General features: G+C 42.9%; 1 protein-coding gene across 1 annotated transcript in view; it reads left to right on the forward strand.

Annotated features, from left to right (window-relative positions):
* The first annotated feature begins 1,216 nt into the window (after positions 1–1,216).
* CTSC (cathepsin C) overlaps positions 1,217–21,745 on the forward strand; it is a 127,342-nt gene continuing 106,813 nt past the window's right edge. Inside the window, exon 1 of the mRNA XM_085623146.1 lies at positions 1,217–1,583. Within this exon, the coding sequence (XP_085479272.1) occupies positions 1,415–1,583 (169 nt within the window). The 5' untranslated portion in view covers positions 1,217–1,414. The remainder of the gene's footprint in view (positions 1,584–21,745) is intronic.

Raw genomic sequence — 21,745 nt, forward strand, 5'->3', positions numbered from 1 at the left:
GCTGTACAAAAACGAGTGTGTTCATTTATTAGACTATAATATTGCCCTTTCTATAAGAATGCGCTACATACATATGACAATTGACTTGTCTCTTAGCTCACTAATGGCATTGTCACCAGTGTGCAGAAGTGGCAGGAATGGTTCCAAGCTCATGTTTAAAAGCAATTACTTTTAAAATGCGGAGTAAGGTCAAAGCTTCTGCATGTTAAGGGAACACAGTTGTCTGAATTTTTAAGAGATTTTATTATATATTACGTGATGCTTGTGACCCACATGGGAGACATCTGCTCTCCCTGTTAATTTGTTGGCTCACCCACCTCTAAAATTTCACAATAATCAAGGAGGCTCCCTCAAATAAAATATTGCCCACCTATAAAATTCACAACAATAAAGGAGGCTCTTTCAAATAAAATATTTGCCTAGGATCACACACTTTGGTCAAGCAGTTGCCGCTTGACATTTCAGTAGTGCCCCACCTCTGATTGTGCTGCTCTGTTTGCAAACCCCTCACTTGACATGAAGGAAGAACATGTACAAATGCGAGCATATTACAACAATCCCTCCCGCCTGCACTGGAACCAGGGAGGCAAAAGAGCTAAGTTGTGCTTTACACTCCCTAAAGTAAGCCAAGGCCCAAGAAACAGGATCAATTAAACCATTCTGATGGAGAGGGGTTAAAAGCCCTAGAATTGGCTGTCATTACACAGAAGCCAATTTAGGTAACGTTAGAGGCTGTGCCCACAGTCCTGAGGCCGTTTGAGGGTGAAATCCAGCAACAGCATTGGCTGTCACCCTGCATTGTGCAACAAATACGGACAAGCTGCAAGAGTTGAAGACATTACGGACAAAGTCCAAAATTACGCACTGTCAGTGTAAATAACAAATGGACATGACAGGAATGCAGGATTCCCAGTAGCCTTTACATTTGTAAATTAACCAATTGTGCACATTTACATTTTTTTCAGGCAGCAGGCACCACGCCAAGATGGCAGTTAGGCAACCTGCCCCCTCCCTGGCTTTTGGCCTCACAGGAGGCTCCCTCCCCTTTTACGCTGCAGCACCTTTCTCTTTTAACAAAAAGGCTAAAATTACGGACAAATGTCGTTCGTATAAACAAGAGTCACGGACAACAGGGCTAATATACGGACAGTCCGTGTCAAGTACGGACAGTTGGTCACCCTAGCTGACAGCAGGATTGCGGAAGGCGCGAGAGCGCATGCGTGTCCAAGAACACTCATTTTCGGCATGTGACCGCATCGCCTGACTTTAGCGAAGTGGGTCATGTGACCTTCCGGAATTAAAAAACTTTATCTCGTCTAAAACTTGGGACCCGCAGTTGCAGCCAAGTCATTTCCTTGACGCCTATTCAGCGACGGTCAGGTCAGACTCTCTGCGGGTAACGCACTGCACCGGCATGGCGCTGCACTGCCTCCTGCCGCTGCTGCTCCTCTCTGTCCCGGGGCTCTCGCTGGCCGACACCCCGGCGAACTGCAGCTTCCAGGACCTACAGGGCTCCTGGCTCTTCAGTGTGTACAAGGGGGCAGGAAAGACTCCGGACCGAAACATCGACTGCTCCAGTCTAGGTGAGTGAGTAGGACACCTGCGTGGGGCTTGTGCACGAGGGGCAGGGGCGTAAATTAATCCGTAAGAATGAGGGGATGTAAACCTCAGATTTCCCAACAATCGCATTGGAATAGCTTGTTCAAATACTTTATTAGACGCAGGACACGAGAGGAGCTTAAGAGGCAACGGAAAGAGAGAGGAGTGCAGATTGTTGTGGGTACTTAAAACACAAAAGTTTACAAACTAACCACGTTTTTAGACGGAGACGAGTGTGTGTGTTTTTGTTAACGCGGGCATGTAAAAATCCAGTAAAAAAAAAAAATAGCATAAATGACAAAAGCCGTTGCCCCCTTTTAGGTACATACTTCAAAGAGAAAATAAGAATCACACACTTTAAAAGGAATTCTAGAGCTGCCTTAATGATCTCCGACCGATAATTAAAAGTAAACAAAGACAGAAAAGCCATGTTAGAAACGAATGCAGGGGATGTTGTATAAAGTTATTTTTAAGTATCATGTTGCTGGGGCAAATTAATATGGAGGGGTGGCAGGACACGAAGGCTAAAGTTCCAGGAGCGGTTATGTAGCTTAATGGAGAAAGTGGGGTGACTGTGCAAGAGGGCATCAGCTGCAGAAGGGGGTGAGAGTAACTTTATTCAGAAAGTGGGGATATCTGCTGCTGGAAGAATTGGGCCTTTTTGAAATAGGATGTAGGTGGGCATTGAAAACATGGTGGCCTGTCTCTGCAAGAAGGGAGCAAGGTCCACAGCTACATGGAGATGGGACACCTGGTGCAAGGAGAGAGTTTTGCCTGGCACCTACTGCAGAACCAACGTTTGGAACGACTCATTCAGCAAGAGGAGAGTTGGGGCACCATGGCCTGCTGCAGGAGATTTGGAAGGCTGGCACCTGCTGCCACTGGAGGGGTGTAAGCTTTGCATCTTCTGCAATTGAATAGTTGGAGAGTGGGTAGAGGGTACCTACTGCAGATCAAGAGTTAGGCTGTGGTGGTCAGACTGAAAGTGAAGGGGGGTACCAGATGCAGGAGGGGACACTTCATGCAGGAGGATAGTTGGAGGGGTATCGGCTGCAAAAGGGGATACCTGTTGCAGGAGGAGAATAGACGGGTGTACCTGCCACAGGAGAAGAGTAGGAGAAGGCACCCGCTGCAGGATGAGTAGAAGATGGTACCTTCTGCGGGAGGAGAGTTGGAAGGTGACATCTGTGGCAGAATGATAGGCGGAAGTGTGGCACCTTCTGTAGGAGGAGAGGTGAAGGATGATTTGGAAGAGTGTACCTACTGCAGACGTAGAGCTGGACCCTGGTAGCCTGCTGCAGGACGTTCACAGGATCACATGCTGTAGGAGAACAGTTGGAGGGAGGCACCTGCTGCAGGTGGAGTTGAAAGGATGGCACATGCTGCAGGAGGGGAGCTGGAAGGGGGCCACTTGTTGCACGAGGCGAGGAGCTGAAACGGGGTACTTGCTGAAAGAGAAGAGCTGGAACGCAGTACTTGCTGCAGGAGGAGAGGAGCTGTAAGCTCCTCTCCTCTGAAGCTTACTGTAGGTGGAGAGCTGCTGTAAGCGGGGCACTTGCTGCAGGTGGAGAGCTGCTGTAAGCGGGGCACTTGCTGCAGGTGAGGAGCTGCTATAAGCGGGGCACTTGCTGCAGGTGGAGTGTTGCTGTAAGCGGGGCACTTGCTGCAGGCGGAGAGCGGCTGTAAGCGGGGCACTTGCTGCAGGCGGAGAGCGGCTGTAAGCGGGGCACTTGCTGCAGGCGGAGGGCGGCTGTAAGCGGGGCACTTGCTGCAGGCGGAGAGCGGCTGTAAGCGTGGCACTTGCTGCAGGCGGAGACCGGCTGTAAGCAGGGCACTTGCTGCAGGCGGAGAGCGGCTGTAAGCAGGGCACTTGCTGCTGCAGGCGGAGTGCTGCTGTAAGCGGGGCACTTGCTGCTGCAGGCGGAGTGCTGCTGTAAGCGGGGCACTTGCTGCTGCAGGCGGAGTGCTGCTGTAAGCGGGGCGGAGTGCTGCTGTAAGCGGGGCACTTGCTGCTGCAGGCGGAGTGCTGCTGTAAGCGGGGCACTTGCTGCTGCAGGCGGAGTGCTGCTGTAAGCGGGGCACTTGCTGCTTCAGGCGGAGTGCTGCTGTAAGCGGGGCACTTGTTGCAGGCGGGGCACTTGCTGCCGGGGGAGAGCTGTTGTAAGCGGGGCACTTGCTGCAGGCAGAGAGCTGCTGTAAGCGGGCACTTGCTGCAGGCGAAGAGCGGCTGTAAGTGGGGCACTTGCTGCAGGCGAAGAGCGGCTGTAAGTGGGGCACTTGCTGCAGGCGAAGAGCGGCTGCAAGCGGGGCACTTGCTGCAGGCGGGGAGCTGCGGTAAGCGGGGCACTTGCAGGTAGAGAGCTGCGGTTAGCGGCTCCTCCGCTATGGTGGAGGAGCATCGCCCCCCTGCTCTCAAGCAGTAGAGAAGAGGAAACCTAACCTAATATCGTTCAGTTATTATCATGTTATGTTTCCTTTGCGGGAGGGTGGGTGGGGCTGCTCTGCACACGGAGCAGGGCAGGGGCGGAGTGGTTTGCCACTCAATTGCCCAGTGACTGTTTGCTCGGCCCTCTTGGGCCGCCCAAAGCAGTCATGCGCCCTTGCCTGTTCTCCATGTAGGCTGCATTACAGCCTACATGGAGAACATACCCACCCCTACAACCCCTGGCTGAGCGTCGTGTCACGGCACTCAGACCAATCACAACGCTGCGCTGCAGCATTGTGATTGGCTCAGGGGAGGTAGCCTGGCTGCCTGTTTCCTGTTAGTGGAAGCGGACGCAGAAGAGCAGGTGCACAGAGATGCAGGACCCTTCCTCGAGGTAGGCTGTGTGTTTTTTTTTATTTTTTTTAATTTCTAAACCCCGCTCTTCCCACCCCCCCATCCCTCGTTGACCCCCCTCCCACCCCTGCGAGTCATGCCGGCCGCCCCTTGAGTGCGGGCAATTGCTGCGGGTGGGGAGCTGCTGAAAGCGGGGCACTTGCTTCAGGAGGTGTATGTATAAGGGCACTGGTGGCCTACTGAAGGAGGGATTTGAGAAATGTGCTATAGGAGGAGAGTAAAGCATCTATTGTATCATGATTTGGGATTTGAGTAGGGTTCTAAATTACTGGAGGATTTTTGGATAAACTGCTTCATGAAGGCATATAGGGTAACTACTGCAGGAATGGATGTGCTTGCATCTGTTGCATGGTCAGAACTTTAAGACTGGCTGTAGGCAGGGGTGTGGAACACAAGCTCTAGGTTGGTGTGAGAGGTGTCTTGCAGCATAAATGGAGGCCTGTGCTGGAATTGGGAGCAGGGTGTATGCTGCATAAGTATAACAGGGTATTTGCTTCTGGGGTAGAGTGAATTATGTTGTACTTGGCCCCAAAAATGGCTGTTCTGGGGTTAATTAAAGGTTAATAAAAAGTGATTGATATTGGCAAAAATAGGCATCCTGTCTGTATATGGTATATCACTTGTAGTGATGCATTGGTCTGTTCCTTGAAATGGTACACACCACCTGTTGATTTTTCCTGCAGCACATTGTGTGAGAAAGGAAAGCGCCCTAGGTGGTCTGTTTCTAGGTCTGGCCTGCCAGCTCAACTCTCTATTACCGGTTATTATCGATTCTTTAAATATACTTAGAGTCGACGTTGGTTTCACCCTGTGGAGTGTTCTCTCTCACCTTATACTATTGGCATATAGTGTTTCATTCTGCATCCTATAGCGTGCTTTCGCTGCAATGCATGAGGGGCTATGTTCCATCCCAAATCTTATCTGAGTCCAGACATATAAAATACTTATTTTCTTATATCAATTATATACAGAAGCCAATCATTTTTCCCTCTTCTGCTTACTGTCTTTTATGTTTTTGTAGTATCCCAGTGCAGGCTGGACCTATTGGCTTTGCCAGTCCTTGGTTTGCTTTTTAGATCTCTATTGTAGAATGAGTACCTCCGAACACCTCTATCATGTTATCTATTTAAACACCTGTTCCCTCGCTGTGTGTGCGGTCTTCGTTTGGTAGGTTCATATTAGGAAACCAGGCTGACATTGGCAGATTTAATATATTAAAGACGATCTCTATTATAAAGTTATGCATCAGGACGGTTTCTCAATACTTAAAAGAATATCATGGATTGCACAGAACAGCATGCAGTTGGGAGACCGGCCTGTGAGCTACAACTTCTCTTGATCACTAATTTCGACGCTTATTCCTAGAGCGTGGCTGGTGGTGGCCATTGATATTGACATTTCACCATTTACTTTCCTTGCTTACAGCAAGTTGGATGCAGCGATTCTGATTACATCACTTTTTGAGAAATCAAAAATGATGTTCGAATTTAATTAATAAGTTATTATATAAATTGATACAATGTGCTGGTTTTTCAGTCCTTACTTTGATTGCACAGAATAGTCAGAAGATAAGGAAGTAGGGATGGTGTGGCCTGCTTGCTCTGACATTTGGCAGTGTATAGAGCTGCTCACACCTGTAACCTCTTGGGGTACCATCTCAGACTTTCAGGTTTCTCTTTTACAGGCCGCTGTGTCGTTTGTCTGTTTAAACACCCCTATGTTGCGTTGCCGTTCTCTACCCACCCTCCAACACTTATATTTGCTGTTACCCCCCCAAATCCTCTCCTTACTTTGCAGTCCCCTCCTCCCCAGTGTTGCTTCCGCTCCGTCGTCTGCATGTGTTTAAATAAAAATGTGTATATTTTTTTTACTTGCCATATAGTTACTGATCTAACTCTGAGCAGGGGATATTGTAGGCACGCACCAGGCATGCAAAATGACTCGGCAGGTGTCTAAAGTTAAAATAAAAAGCCTTTATCAGCTAAGCAGTGTGACTAAAAACCATTGGCAAAACCAATAGGACACTAAGGTGAGACCAGTTGGCCTTGCCAATGCCTGTTTTATTTTGCTTATAAAATATTCCCCATATTGAAAATCACCCACACTTTACATTGCTTTACTTCTATTTAATTGGTCAGTTTTACATACAATTCCTCACTCTTTTTCTCTGATAACCGCTGTGCTGCTCAGTCCAAGCTACCAAAGGCGATACAAGGTTACCATTATTGGAACTTATTCATGGAGTTTACTACTTGTGCAGTGTGGGCACTCTGTCACAGATGGCATCATGACCTCCAGTCGGATTTTCTGCAGTTTTTGATTTGTGACTCTTGAGATGCAGAGTGTGAACTCTTTTGCTTAGTATTGCTGGCACTTTGCTTTCACTACAGGCTGGTATATTTCTTACGATACTGAGCTTCCTCTATCTTGTGGCCATTTGGCTCTCTCTGTTAGTTTCTTTTTCTGTAGGGTTTTTCAGCTTCCTCCTTGCGAGCAAGGTACGTTTTCTTAAATCTATGAATTTAGCTCTGACGTTTAAACAAGCTTTGGAAGTGGCATTAGTCTGGCTTTAAAGGAATTTTTGATGGCATTATACTTAAATGGAATGGGAATAAATATGTATGATTTTCTAGTAAATAAAACACATCTGCTCACATAGGGGGCCAGTGTTCCAACCACTGAGTAATCTATGCATGTATGCGCAGACTGCCCAAAAGGATATTGTCATGTAGTTTCCACAAATCAGTAGGAACTGCACGTTTGCGCACAACATAAACCTAAGGTGGTGCCAGACCGATTCAATGCACCACCGCTAGATATGTTGTCCCTTGGATCAGCTAGCTTGCAGTGCCACCATTAGCCCCCCTAAACCTGGACAGGGAGCGAACAGTTCTGGCAACTACTGAGCATGACAACTCTGTTCCCTCAAAAACCGTGGTGACAGACCTAGAACTTTTCACTCTCTCTCTGCTCAGAGAAATATACAAAGAGTACACAAAGGGACTTTTTTCAATATTTATTGAACCTTCGTGATTCTTGTGTTTTAAAAAAAAAAAAAAAAATGTGCTGCAATGACTAGCAGACAGGAGCTATAACGAGTGTCAAAACATTTTGTTGAGACAACCTATATGTACATGCATGTATAGTAATATAACAGTCTAGCGTACTCCTACGATGCAAACCCTAACCTACGTGTCCACGGTGTGAGGGAATGGTCTGCCAAGAAACCCTCTTCTGGATGATCAAACCCCTGTTACCTAGTGGGTAAGAGTGAGGGACCTCGTCGTAGTCACAAACTGGACGCCCCTAACTGAGGTGTCGGTCAGCTGCTAGGCGAAAGCTTCAGCATGCAAGGGTCCCTCTAAGTCTGCAGAAGCGTCTCTTCGGATTGTATTTGGAAACTGAAGGATATATATAGATAGGAGCCTCCTTGTCTCAGGCTGTGATTGTGATCAGGATGCATATTGTTTGTATTCCACAGATAGCTGCGTTGCCATATGGGAGTAATAAGACACATTTGTATCAAACACGTGACGGCCTTACACATAATACCAAGTCAGTATGGTAATGTTCTCATGAAGTTCTTTGTGTCCGCAGGATCGGTGTTTCTTGGAAACTAATCCAAGTGTCATGAATACAACAGTGTATCAAAAGTCGATGTAACAACGTGAAGGCAACTTTAGGAAAAGGCCGTGTACATGTAAAGGCACTATTGCCTACCGGGCCTAATCTGGGCACATGACATCATTTTAGGTTGCAGGTTCTACTGTCCACTGCTTTATTAGGACAGGCACTTGCAGACTCCAAGTATTTACATTTCTTGTACTGGAAAGGGTCCTGCCTGCACTTTTCAACAGAGCTGAAATACTTCCACAGGCACTTCCCAGTAGGCAGTATGCACTGTGGCGTAATGAGAACTTGGTCTTTCAGCCCTCGTACAACTACTATGTTTGTCCTCTTTTGAGACAAAGGCCCTGAATGGTCTCCAGCTTTGTTCATGCCGAGCCCGATTGCTGCCTTTTGTCTGTCCGAGGCTAATGTTCATACAATTACTACTACTCTCCCACCATTTCTGCTGAGAATTCTAATTTCACATGATTACCAAGTGATTTGTGAATTCACCGGAGTGTAGTGGCTCACATATTTAAACATGCGGTTGCAGAGGAAGCTAGATGTGCTGAGTTTATAGAGTTTGTACTTGGTTGTGTGTTATTGGTGAGGTACAAATTGTAGAAATGGCTTCCAGGTGTGATTCAGTTGTGTCTGAAGTAACCAAAAGGTTATGAACCACCTGCTGGACACAATATCCATTATTTTAACCGTGATGAAAATGTGCTATTAAAAATGTTACAGTAACCTGAAAGATGGCTCAGTGAGATGGGTACTCATTGCTGTGACCACGTGTCACCTGTAAGACACAGGTTTGATTCGGAGAAAGACCTTCTTCACCTTTTGAAGTAGAGCAAGCACTATACAAACTATACTGTTTAAATCATGGGCACACCTGTAATTCTAAACTGTCACTGGTTTTCTGTTTGTTTGGAGGATTTCAGGTTTCTACTGATACAGATCAGGGTATCAGAAATATGCCCACTACCACAGATAGAGTAATATTACAGTTACACGCACATACATTCATCATACGCTAGGGCCCATTTCACTAACATACGCTCCAATACTCTACCAGCAGCAAACCTGTGGGAAGAAAACTCCTAAAGCACCCTGCATCTGTATCTAGGCGATAGGACCAGTTTAGTGGTTGCCTAACATAATATAAACAATCTATAAACAATAATCATAAGTCTTCAATAAACGACAAGGAAAGAAACAACCAACACCATGTTTAAAAGTTATATTGCTTTATCTAAAATTAGTCAGAGTAAATCAGAATAAATCATTTCTCATAGTTACCTATTCTAACTAGTGTCAGAACAGGTCAGGACCAGTCTCTCAAAAGTCTTTTCAGGATAAGGTCCTCAGCATCAGTCCTCAGCAACGCAAGTTCACGCAGCAAGGCGACGAAAGAAAGTGTGGGGAGAGCCCTCCCTAAGCTAACATTTTATAATGCAAAATACAATGAAAACCCACATGAATTCAAGTAAAATTGTAGCACTGAGCGGAACGAGAAGGAAGGGATGTAACTTTGCAACATCTTGAAATCTCTGCTTAGGAAAAGTCATAATACGCAAGCCTCGGAACAGGAACCAAAGATTAGAAACTATTAAAGTTCATTTCCCTCGGCAAACCGGCTTTAGCACAGCGTTCTTTCTGAGGCTCTTTGTTTACCAAGGACAAATCATTTCTTTTGGAGATCCTCCAAACTTGCTGATGTCCTCCCGGAAATTTCCATATAAGGACTACGGTCAGTTGTCTGTAACCGAATTCCAGCAGGGGTCTCCCTTGTCACATCACAGATTTCGCCTGCACCACAGCTCAGCCAGGCTTCAAATCATTCTCAGTCATTTCACAAAGGCCTCCATAGGCCACAATAGACCATCTTTAATTAAAGAGACAAAATAAAGATTACTACATCATAATGATTAAACAGTGTTAACCCCACTAACACCCTTATGTGTATGCATTTATCTAGCTTTGCGACATATAGAGCATTAATTCAGACAGCGTTTTGTGCTCAAAATAAATAGCACACAGCAACGTTTAAACATGAAAACTTGCACGTTATTGTAAATACAAAAACAGCACACGCATGCTAACCCTCGTGTAACCTTCTCTTGTGTTAGGACAAACAGGTTGATTAATAGAACGCACTTGCACAAGACAAATAATTAGTTGTTAATTATTAATAAATTAATAAAACGCATAGACATGCCAGAGCTTCAAAAGCCCCAGAATTTTCTAACAGAAAACTCTGCTCCAGCAATCCCCCCTTTGGTGATTTTATCACCAAATAAACCCAAAAAAAAATTAGTGAAAATTTAGTCCCATTTTAGGAGAAATCAGAAATGTCTTTTCCCCTTACACAACATTAAACACCAGTCACTCTTTCATCATCTCTCTTAGTCTCTAAATAAACACTCTCCCTCAATTCTTCTAGTTCAATCTCTTCTGGTTCTCTTTTCGAATATTTTGAATAATTATTTTTCTTTTCATTTTTCAATTTCTCTTTCCCTCTCCTGTTTTTACAACACACACACACTAATCTCAGTATCAGCAAAGCAACAATCATACAAGACAAGGGAAACAATATTCTACCTATAATAGTACTACCTATTTTTGCAATAAAATCCTTAACAGCTATCATCTTATTAGCTAGTTTAGTCCATAAACTCCCAGTTTCAAGTGGTACTAAATCTTCATGCAAATCAGTAATATTTTTGATATAGACCTTCAGGTCTCTACTTTCATCAGGAATGTAAGTGCAACAATGTTGAACTTTCAAAATTCCACAAACTCCACCCTCCTTAGCCAAAAGAATATCAAGGGCAAGTCGATTTTGCATAGACATGGCACGTACGGCACTTAATTCCGTATTTACCAAAAGAAATCCTCCTGCGGTATTTGTCGATAAACGATCAACCACTGTGGACAATTTCCGAATTCCATAAGCATTTAAAGAAATTCCCACTGCTGGAATCAAAACCCCAAAAATATCACCCACAATTTCAGACCAAGTTTCTCTCTTAAAACGTTTTAATAGGTTAATATCTTCTACATCACTTATTTTATCTGTATGAAAAATCTTAGGAAAAACCAAACCCACATAACATGTGCCATACCAATGGTCAGGCAACTTGTAATAAGCCTTGTTCCCACACACATAGTACACTCCTGGAAAAATAGTATCTTCTCCACCTCTGAAACCCCAACCAGTCGCAACGAAGTATGTATCATGGCACTCACTAGTCCCCACAAAATACGTATCATATTGGGATCTCCTTCTGGTAATGCATAGTTTACCCTTCTGCGGTGCATCTAGAGCCAAAGTTGGACTAGCCCCATTTCTCAACTCTTTTCCCATCTCAATGTCCCAAATAGTCTCACTCACTTCATATTTTCCCCCTTTCTCATGCATGTTCACTCTCCTTTCCTCTACCATATCCAGGAAAGCTTTCTCCTCTTCTTTCAAACTGCAAGTTAAATTATTCTTAAAAATGTAATCTAATGTTAGTCCTTTTTCTTCAATAAAAATCTCACCAAAAGTGTTAGCTTCTTTAGCTGGATTCAGTTCTTTGTTCATTGGCAAATGCCCAAAAATACTATCTCTGTTAGACATCTTATAATCTATTTTCCCTAACAAATAAAAAACACTACTTAAAATACTACAAGAAATACCATATGTAGCTGGTAAATGGTGATAAGTAACACCCTCTGAAACGGATGCAGGTAACTGCATGCAGACATAGCAATCCCTTACTTCCATTGTCTTCACATATTCATATAACAGTTTAGAAAAAGCATTACTAGAAAAATTGTTAATTGACCTATCTTTGTGTATGTAATTATTTCTAATTGGAACTACTTTTTGTGAATTCTTCTCTATATTAGTCATATTTTCTGTATCCATCCCAAATTCAACCTTAAAAGTAACTAATAAAACTAAAACGCCCCATAGAAGCATTAATATTCCAGTACAACAGCAGCACATCTTGCACCACCTTCTAAAGAAGGCACATCTATTTTGATTATTCTCTATGTTAGCCATTCTGTTTTAATTTCTACTACTCCACTACTGTAATTAGAACTTTTCAAATCTCCAACGTTTGTTCCAAACTCTTCAGCTTCTTCAAAGATCCTTCTGTTCACTTAGTCCAAGTGAATCCTTCTTTTACTCAGTTTGGATACTCATCATTTTTCACTCCAATTTCTTCAACATCAAATTGTATCAGATCTCCAACGTCAGAATCCTCAGTATCTGACTCTTCTCTGATGTCAGTCAAGAGTACTTTCAGAATTTCACCAGTATTTTCCTCAACCACTTCTCTCAAGACCACTTCCGGATTATCTTGAGTCACTGTTTCTTCTTTTCCTTCTTCAGACAGTGTCACATAAGACCATTCCGGTGATCTGTACTTTTGGTTGGGTCTTTTAACTCTTTTTATTTCTACTGGTTCTTTTGTTCTTCTTGATTCTTCTTCTTCAGCCTTTGAAGTTTGACTGGATACCTCATTCACTTGTTCAGCTCCCGATGTATTTGCTCTTATTATCCTGTATCTCAGTCTTTTCACTCTGTTGTTAGGCCAACGATCTCCTTTCACAACCTTTTTCAGCTTTTCTTTAACACTCCTTTCTCCAATCGAAGTTCTCTTTCTCAGAACTCGACCTTCTGTTTGTTCATTCTCATCATCCGATTCTGTTTCAATTGCCTTTTGCTTTCGTTTCTTAGCAGTTTTCTTTTCTTTCACAGATTCCTTCACCACTATTTGAGACTTCCCTATTTCTGTCTCTCCTCGGGTCTCCGACACGCAATCTTCTTGCTGTCTATTTGTCCCTTTACCTAGCTCCTCATCAATGTTCCCTACACCTCCTCGGGGGTCTTCCGCAATCTGTCCCTCTCTATCTTCTTCTGACCCTGTTTCTTCAAGAATAATCTCAAGTGGCTCTTCAATCTCCTCCTCTTCTGATTCAGGAGTATTCTCAATGTGTTTTCTCTTTTCTTTTCTTTTTCCTCCACTGCTACTCGAAACTTCAGGCTCTTTCACAGAATCAGAATCTGATCTCCCTTCTGATACTCGCAGTGAATCTCTTGAAGCTTTCTCTGCTTCTTTTCTCACTGATTCTGTATCTTCAGGATCTTCACCATCACTGGAATCTGACTCTTCATAATACTCTTCACCAGTCCCCTCTCTCGGACTTGGAATTCTCAGAGTATGACTTGCATGTACCCAGTGTCTTACTCCAGCACACTTTACTGCAGTCGTTGTAGTCAGAATAACTTGTCTCGGCCTTCCCCACCTTGGAATCAAGCAATTTCTTCTTCTGTGCACCTTAATCCTCACCCAGTCTCCTGGACTTAGATCATGGGCTTGCTTCTTCTCAAGTGTGGTAGCTTCTTCTCCAACCTGGTGAAACACAGAATGAACTGCGTCAGCCAGGCCTTTACAGTAATCCAAAATCATGTCATCAGTTATTGTCATCAACTTATTCACAGGCACGAATGCATGGCGCATTGCACGTCCCATAATGATTTCATGCGGACTCAATCCTGTAGTTCTGTCTGGAGTAGATCTCATAGTCATCAAGACTAGAGGCAGAACATCTGGCCATTTCATGCCAGTGGCTAAGCACATTTTTCCAATTCTGTTTTTGATTGTGCCATTAATCTGCTCAACCACACCAGAAGCCTCTGGTCGGTATGCACAATGTAGCTTCTGCTGTATTTTTAATGCTTCACAAATCAAACTAATGAGTTCATTTTGAAAGTGTCTACCTCTGTCAGATTCAACTGTAACTGGAAACCCAAACCTAGGAATCAACTCCCTCAACAGTAATTTTGCCACTGTTAATCCATCATTCCTCCTTGTCGGGTAAGCTTCCACCCACCTTGAAAACAAACAGACTACCACTAGGACATACCTCAGTCTGTTCACTTGGGGCATTTCAATGAAATCAATTTGCATTCTTGTGAAAGGACCTCCTTCTCTGCCAATTGTCCCTAAACTCACCACTGTCTTTTTCCCGGTATTAAACTGCTGACAAATTAAACACCTTTGACAGATGCTTTCCGCAATTGTCCTAAACTTTACATTATACCAGGTCTGTTTAAAGGACCTAATCATCGCGTCCCTCCCCAGATGTCCCTGACCATGATACATCCTTGCCATTGACGACAAAATTGAGTTTTGCATCACTGGTCTGCCATCTCTGTAGACCCAAACATGGTCTGTTTCTCTTGGAGCACATCCTGCCTTAACCCAATCTCGTTTCTCTTCTTCTGCCTCATCTTGTAACTGTTTCACTTCATCCCACGTTTCTAGGACATTAGTAAACATCACAGAAGGGAAAGACATTTCCTTTTTTTCTCTTTCCCTGTTAATTGATTGGTTTAGTTTCGCACAATACTGTGCCACATCGTTAGCATATCTATTGCCAACAGTGATAAAATCCTCTCCTGAAACATGTGCTGCACATTTTACAACTGCTAACTTCTTAGGCAGCTGTATCGCCTCAAGCAATTTTCCAATCAGCTCAGCATTCTTTATCGGAGTTCCACCCGATGTCAAGAAACCTCTTTGTAGCCACAGTTGGCCAAAATCATGCACCACTCCAAACCCATACTGACTATCAGTCAACACAGTTGTTCTCAAATTTTTCCCAATCTCACAAGCTCTTGTCAATGCCACTAATTCAGCAACTTGCGCAGATTTTACTCCTTTCAATGGTGATGCTTCCATAACCTCTGAAACTTTGCACACTGCATATGCTGCACAAAGCACACCATTATCATTTCTCAGGCATGATCCATCCACAAACAGCACATGATCATTCTCAGGCAAGGGAACATCCTTGATATCTGGTCTTGGTTTCGTACAGTACTCAAGCACATCCAAACAATCATGATCATCTTCCATCTTTATACCCACATTCTCAATATCCGGCAAAAGTGTCGCTGGATTCACATTCGTACATCTTTCAAGAGTCACATTTGATGCTCCCAAAATCACTTTCTCATACTTAGTCAACCGACTATTTGACATATGCTGAGTTCTGCTTCTTGTCAAAAGAATTGCCACATTGTGAGGTACGAATACCCTTACAGGATACCCCATTATGATCCCCTCACTCTGTTCCAGGCTTCTGCATGTTGCAGCCACAGATTTTAGACAACCTGGTAAACCCACAGCTACAGGGTCAAGTGTCGATGAGAAGTACGCAATAGGCCTTCTCAATTGTCCATGTTTCTGGATTAACACTGAAAGTGCACATCCATTTCTCTCACTGCAGTACAGTTCAAACTCTTTTTCATAGTCTGGCATACCCAGAGCTGGAGCTTCACACATTTTTGTTTTGAGCTCTTCAAATGCTGCCAATTGTTCTGCATCTAGATCCAATGGATCTGTCATGTCACTTTTTGTCAATTTAATCAATGGCTTTGCTATCAGGGAAAAATTAATTATCCACTGACGACAATATCCCACCATACCCAGGAACATTCTCACTTCTCTCTGGGTTTTTGGAGCTTTCATTTCTCTGATTATTTTGATCCTGTCAGTAGTCACTTTTCTCAGACCTTTCTCAATATTATGTCCAAGATAATGCACCTCTTTCTTACAAAACTGCAATTTGGCTGGGGATACCTTTAACCCTCCATCTGCCAGATGATTCAGTAAAGCTATGGTATCCACTTCACAAGCTTCACGTGTCTTTGATGCCACCAGTAGGTCATCAATGTATTGTACTAGCACTGAGCTTTCAGGCATGATCAGACCTTCCAACGATCTTTTCAATAACTGATTGAATATCGAAGGACTCTCCGTATACCCCTGTGGGATACGACACCATGCTAAAATACGCTGGCCAAACCTAAATGCAAAAATCGGCTGGCTGTCATGATGCAATGGAATTGAAAAGAATGCATGACACAAATCAATCACTGTATACCACTCAGCGTCATGTGGAATTTGATACAGAATCACCGATGGATTCGGCACGATAGGACAACATGCCACCACAATCTGATTAACCTTTCTCAGGTCCTGCACGATCCTGAACTTGCCATTAGGCTTTTTCAGTCCCATTATCGGTGAATTACACGGGCTACTCAATAGTTCTCTTAGGACTCCTTGCTGAATCATTTTCTCAATTATAGGAGTTATCCCTTCAATTATCTCTGGTGTCATTTTGTACTGAGGAATGTTAGGATATGCAATTCCCTCTTTCACTGCAATTTTCACTGGATCTACATTATTCATCAATCCCACATCCTCTCCTGTAAAATCCCAAACTGCTCTTTTCACTGTGTCTCTCAGCACTTGAGGCAAATCCTCCGGATTGAACACTGGAAATGTACCAATTAATTCACTTTCTCTATTTTCTAAAGTCATCCGGTAGAAAACATCATCATCTGGTGTCTCAAAAGCTATTCCATCTGGTGTACAGAAAATTGTGCAGTTCATCTTGCATAATAAGTCCCTACCTAACAGGTTCACTGGGCTTGTGTCACAGACAATAAATCTGTGCATGTCTGAAAATTTCCCTATCTGTACTTTCACTGGTTCAGTAAGACGTGTTCTGATTTGTGTATTGGCTACACCAACTACTTGGATTGCTTCATCCGAGAGAGGAAGATTTCTAACATCTGTTGACCTGACAGTTGATCTTGTCGCACCTGTGTCTACTAAAAAAGTAACACCTTCTTCATTTATTTTCCCATCCACAAATGGTCCTGCCTGGTCTATTTCTAGAGTTGCACCAAGTATGCACTCCTCTTCCTCTCCTCGGCACCGTCAATAATCACCTTCAGACTCACTCCCTTCACTCTTTAACAAGTACTGTTGTACCTTGTTAGTACGTCTTGGTTTGTTTACCTGCTCATCATTGTAGAATCCCGAATCCTGACTGTACTTTTGTACCCCTCTATTCTGCGGTAAAGGTGGTTTTGGCTCTTGACTCTGCTGCTGTCTCACAACTTTCTGCTGTTGTTGCTGTTGCTGCTGGTTATTCCCTTCATTCTGCACCTGTTGATTTAAGGATTTACCCTCATTTAATGGTGGATTAGGACATTCCGACCTCCAATGTCCCAGTTGGCCACAGTTGTGACACGGGAACTTTTTCTTTGCTTCCTCAAGACTTCCTCTTCCTTTACCTGCAAATCTTGGTCTATTTCCTGTATTATTTCCTGGATTATTTGCCTGTTCCACCAACTGTGCTTCCTGTCTTTCTGCAACTTTCACTTGTGCCCACATTGCTTTTTCCTTCAGCTTTCTTTGTTTTGCTTCAATTTCATCACTGAAATATTTTGCATGTCTCAGAATCTCATCTACTTTCTTACTCTGCCAATCCACTGTGTGTTCACGAATTCTTTCACTAATTTCAGGTCTAAGACCATATACAAATCTGTTTACAAAATGACTCAAATCTTTGTCACCCAGATGTTCATCTCCACTGAATTGTTTAAAAGCCAGTATCAGCCTTTCGTAAAAAGCATGAACTGATTCTTTTGCTTCCTGTTGTGTTCGATCTATCTTAACCCAGTCTGTCTCTTTTGGAGGAACTTTACTCTTCAGGTATACCATCACCTGATCGTACTTCCTCATTACTTCCGGATCTGGTGCCCCTGTTCTTGGATCTCTTGGATATTCCTCACTAGGCCAACTCACAACTATTTTACACTCTGTCCACAAGTCTGCTGGAACAATTATATCAAACAGACTATTCAGGTCAACCCACAGCACTTTTGACAATTTCACAAACCTGTCTACCTGCCTATACCACTCGACGGGCTGTTCTCTCAATCGAGGGAAATCATTCGTAAATGATAAAATATCCTGTCTGGTCCATGGAACATGTACATATCCTCCTCCAGGTATTTCTCTCATGGGAAACTGCTCCACTGGTTTCTCTTTTTCTCTCACTGGAAATGCTGAGTAAGTTGTTCTATCTTCACATTCATCCCTTTTCTTATACCACCTATCCTTCCACTTTTCCACATCACCCCATCTACGCAATAATGCCACCATTTCTTTAATTTGTCCTGTTCTACCAGAATTATTCAAATTCTCTATGTCCTTCTCTGTGAAATCCATCCTGTACGTTTTCTGTAAAGCCTTTACTTTATCAATGTCAACTCCTTGCTCATTTGCTATCGCTCTCAGTCTATCATGTGTATTTCTTGCCCTCCATGTTATGCTCTTGCACATGAACAATAATTCACCATCATGATGACTTTTCAGGATTTCTGTCAGAACCGTTCCTGTCACAAGCTCTTCTAATTCTATACGTAATTTAACCACATCAACAACTTGTGAATCTTTATCCTTTTTCTGAAGAACCTTCATCCAGTCATTTAGGTCATCAACTGTTATTTCCGCAGTTTTTCTCGCTGAAACTATTTTTTTCTGCGGTTCTAAAATTGGCATCCCTAAACTACTAGAATCACTAACATTCATGAATTCACTACCTGTGTCATGTCTTGTTTGTCTCAGGTCATTTCTCCCTGTTCTTTTACCTGAATCTCCTGAAGGACCAGCTGAATTATTTGCAATATATGGAACTACCAGCCCATTTTCACTTGCTCTCTGTCCGTCAAACATAGGAATTACCGGACCTATAGTAACAGGCACTGTAACAGCTTCCATATTCATCGTTAACTCTCTAATTTTCTCAGTCAGTTCTGTTGTTGTCTTTGCTAATTGTCTGGCATTTCTGGCATTTTCCTCTCTGAAAGAACTATTATTTCTTAATTCAGGTGTCATTTTTTCTTTCTCAACTGTATCTCTTATCGGAGAAACAACTGGTGTACTCTCTTCCGATTCTGATCTATATGGAGGTGGTCTCTTGTACATCATATCATTCAAGACCTCATCTTCAAACTCTCCATATCTTCTCCTATCTGTCTCAGAAACCCTTTCTTCTGAAGGAGCCGAAGCTTCAACTGTTCTCATAGGATATAATCCATCTGACATGGTAGCATCTCGCCATCTTTTCATTCGATCCTGATGTGTCTCACGATCATGTCTCCTCCCAAACATATACCTGTACTGACCTCCAGTTCTCTGTCTTTCTCGATTTAATACTTCTTCTTCCCATTCCACTAAAGCCTCGAACTGTGTAGGTCTCGGCTTCGGGTCCAGATGTGCCATCTTTTCCCGTAAATTTCTCAACACGGCCAGATTAAATGAACCATGTTCTGGAAATGCTAGAACACCATCTTCTTTAGTATAGCCAACCCAATTCTGCAACCATATACAGGTATGTAATCCATATTTCGCAACCATAAAAGATGCAGGTGTTTTCGCTGGAGGTAGCAACTCACCCTCTCTTGTCTTAACCTCTTTATCCTTGCTAAACCACTTCTTAACCTTTCCAAAGAACGTCTTTTTCTTTTTCTCTTCTTGATAATACATCTTAGCTAATACTTATTAAACTCTCTACTTTTAAGTCAAACTCAATTCTCGTTAACGCACCAGTCCTGGAGCGTCTACGTCACTAAGCAGCTCTTCCAATCCCTGCGCGACTCACACTAACGCACCAATCCTAGCGCGAACCCTATTCTGAATCACTATCCAATCAGTGCGCGAACCTTCTGACGTCAGTAACCGCTGCAGTCTGTGTCTCCTGTCTCTGTCACTTGTCTACCCCTCCTTTACAAAAACTCTCAGTAGACTTCGTGTGTCAAAATTTCTACAAAACTATTAGTTACAACATAAAAACATCTCCATTGTCTGCTTCGCTAACCACAGAATAGTAAAAGTGTCTATTTCTCAAGAGTCAACAATTTTACATACATCTCATAACTGTTTCCTCTAGGACGTATCCAAAAGAGTCTTACAATCAATAAATGTATATGCATTCACGCACATTCATACGAGAAAAATATAGTACATGCACACAGAATCCTGCTTCTCGAGAACAGCACAACCTGTCTCTGTACAGAATTATAACTCACAACAACTAAGCAGCCTACCTCTGCCCAGTTCTGCTAACAAGCTCAGAGAATACCTACTACTCCTCCCGCAATAAGCTTTAACGGCAATCCTTACGGATCCCTGGGACTTAAAACCAGAGTTTCACAGATAACCTTCACTACGATACACACTCCTTATATACCAGAAATTTTCTAATAGTAACATACAATGTCACTGATTCCGAACCCAGACAATGTGAACGCGCAACTTCAATTGTCACACGTAATTCCTTACAATCCCGTCTTTCCCGAGAGCAGCATATACACCTTCCTCTGCCCTACTACGGAACTGCTTCCAGCTTCCAAGTTCCAGAAGCACTACATATAACTCAACATTACGACTCCAACATTTAGTATTAGTACATATACCAAAAACATCAAAAAAGATCAATAATCAATAAGCTAATTTACAAGCAATCTTATCTTATCAGATCAAGACAACCATCTAAACCATCCTCTGCTACCAGAGAAATTGATACAGATCAGGGTATCAGAAATATGCCCACTACCACAGATAGAGTAATATTACAGTTACACGCACATACATTCATCATACGCTAGGGCCCATTTCACTAACATACGCTCCAATACTCTACCAGCAGCAAACCTGTGGGAAGAAAACTCCTAAAGCACCCTGCATCTGTATCTAGGCGATAGGACCAGTTTAGTGGTTGCCTAACATAATATAAACAATCTATAAACAATAATCATAAGTCTTCAATAAACGACAAGGAAAGAAACAACCAACACCATGTTTAAAAGTTATATTGCTTTATCTAAAATTAGTCAGAGTAAATCAGAATAAATCATTTCTCATAGTTACCTATTCTAACTAGTGTCAGAACGGGTCAGGACCAGTCTCTCAAAAGTCTTTTCAGGATAAGGTCCTCAGCATCAGTCCTCAGCAACGCAAGTTCACGCAGCAAGGCGACGAAAGAAAGTGTGGGGAGAGCCCTCCCTAAGCTAACATTTTATAATGCAAAATACAATGAAAACCCACATGAATTCAACAAGTAAAATTGTAGCACTGAGCGGAACGAGAAGGAAGGGATGTAACTTTGCAACATATTGAAATCTCTGCTTAGGAAAAGTCATAATACGCAAGCCTCGGAACAGGAACCAAAGATTAGAAACTATTAAAGTTCATTTCCCTCGGCAAACCGGCTTTAGCACAGCGTTCTTTCTGAGGCTCTTTGTTTACCAAGGACAAATCATTTCTTTTGGAGATCCTCCAAACTTGCTGATGTCCTCCCGGAAATTTCCATATAAGGACTACGGTCAGTTGTCTGTAACCGAATTCCAGCAGGGGTCTCCCTTGTCACATCACAGATTTCGCCTGCACCACAGCTCAGCCAGGCTTCAAATCATTCTCAGTCATTTCACAAAGGCCTCCATAGGCCACAATAGACCATCTTTAATTAAAGAGACAAAATAAAGATTACTACATCATAATGATTAAACAGTGTTAACCCCACTAACACCCTTATGTGTATGCATTTATCTAGCTTTGCGACATATAGAGCATTAATTCAGACAGCGTTTTGTGCTCAAAATAAATAGCACACAGCAACGTTTAAACATGAAAACTTGCACGTTATTGTAAATACAAAAACAGCACACGCATGCTAACCCTCGTGTAACCTTCTCTTGTGTTAGGACAAACAGGTTGATTAATAGAACGCACTTGCACAAGACAAATAATTAGTTGTTAATTATTAATAAAT

Source organism: Triturus cristatus, chromosome 8 (assembly GCF_964204655.1).
Source record: "Triturus cristatus chromosome 8, aTriCri1.1, whole genome shotgun sequence".
Classification (NCBI taxonomy): domain Eukaryota; kingdom Metazoa; phylum Chordata; class Amphibia; order Caudata; family Salamandridae; genus Triturus; species Triturus cristatus.